Source organism: Apaloderma vittatum, unplaced genomic scaffold, assembly GCF_000703405.1.
Source record: "Apaloderma vittatum isolate BGI_N311 unplaced genomic scaffold, ASM70340v1 scaffold43789, whole genome shotgun sequence".
Lineage (NCBI taxonomy): Eukaryota > Metazoa > Chordata > Aves > Trogoniformes > Trogonidae > Apaloderma > Apaloderma vittatum.
The window spans coordinates 1-1070 of NW_009734290.1; the positions used below are offsets into that span (position 1 = coordinate 1).

General features: G+C 42.6%; 1 protein-coding gene across 1 annotated transcript in view; it reads left to right on the forward strand.

Moving 5' to 3' along the window:
- Positions 1–387: 387 nt before the first annotated feature.
- Positions 388–1070, forward strand: part of LOC104279036 (deoxycytidine kinase-like) — a gene marked incomplete at its 5' end in the record, with an annotated part of 3963 nt that continues 3280 nt past the window's right edge. Inside the window, 2 exons of the mRNA XM_009876193.1 lie at positions 388–581; positions 772–919. Coding sequence (XP_009874495.1) covers positions 388–581; positions 772–919 — 342 coding nt within the window. The remainder of the gene's footprint in view (positions 582–771; positions 920–1070) is intronic.

Consider the following 1070-nt stretch of genomic DNA (forward strand, 5'->3'; position numbering starts at 1 on the left):
AAAAGAAACTGCAGCGTTTGGGAGCGGGCCCAAAAATGCAGCTATACCGAGCACAGAGCATCCAGCCATCCCACTATCCTACCAGTTGTAAAGGCTACTCTTGAACGCATGTTGCAAATAACATTGAGGTCTGAAACTCAGTGATCAATCTATTCTAGAGAAGCTGTCATAGAGACATCTGTTTAGATACAAATCTCTTTATTCCTATGCCAAAGCATCTTCCTAAAGAAAAACCCAACCAACCAAAAAACAACCCCACACTAAACACCCACAAAAAACAAACCAAAACAGCAAAGGCTGTGAATTCTTCCAACAAAACAGAAATGTGGGTGAAGAAATAAAATCCTGCAAATATGCTGGTATTAAGTTCTCTCTCTTGTCCCCTAGGAACTTTCCACATCTCAGAAGAGTGGAGGAAATCTACTTCAAATGCTGTATGATAAACCCACGAGATGGGCTTACACGTTTCAGACTTACGCTTGCTTGAGCCGAGTGAGGGCACAATTAAAACCTGTCTCAGCCAAGCTACAAGAAGCAGAACATCCAGTGCAATTTTTTGAGAGATCTGTGTACAGCGACAGGTAATTACTCCCACAGTGCAACATGAGTTCAGATTAAAAGCACATACCCTGCTCCAGCCCCAGAGCCGGGTGGTATTAAAAGTATTTTACAGATGTAGGCATCTACTTTCTCACTAGAATCGTGGTGCCAAGAAGTGTTTTAGTAGTTCGCTCTAGTCATTCCTCACAAGACTAACATCTTCTATTGCAGATACGTATTTGCTTCTAACCTATTTGAGTCTGGAAATATAAATGAAACGGAGTGGGCTGTTTATCAGGACTGGCACACATGGCTTTTGAATCAGTTTGAATCAGATATAGAACTGGATGGCATGATCTACTTAAGAACCACACCTCAGGTACGTTCACAATTCTTAGCTCCAACTTTTGTTTCCACGAACTTAAGTGGATACCAAAATTTCAGGATTCGTGACAATGCCCAGTGCTAGTCACTGCAGTTAGCTGCCCCCCCCCCCCCCCACAGAGACAAAAACCGGCCCACAAATTTAA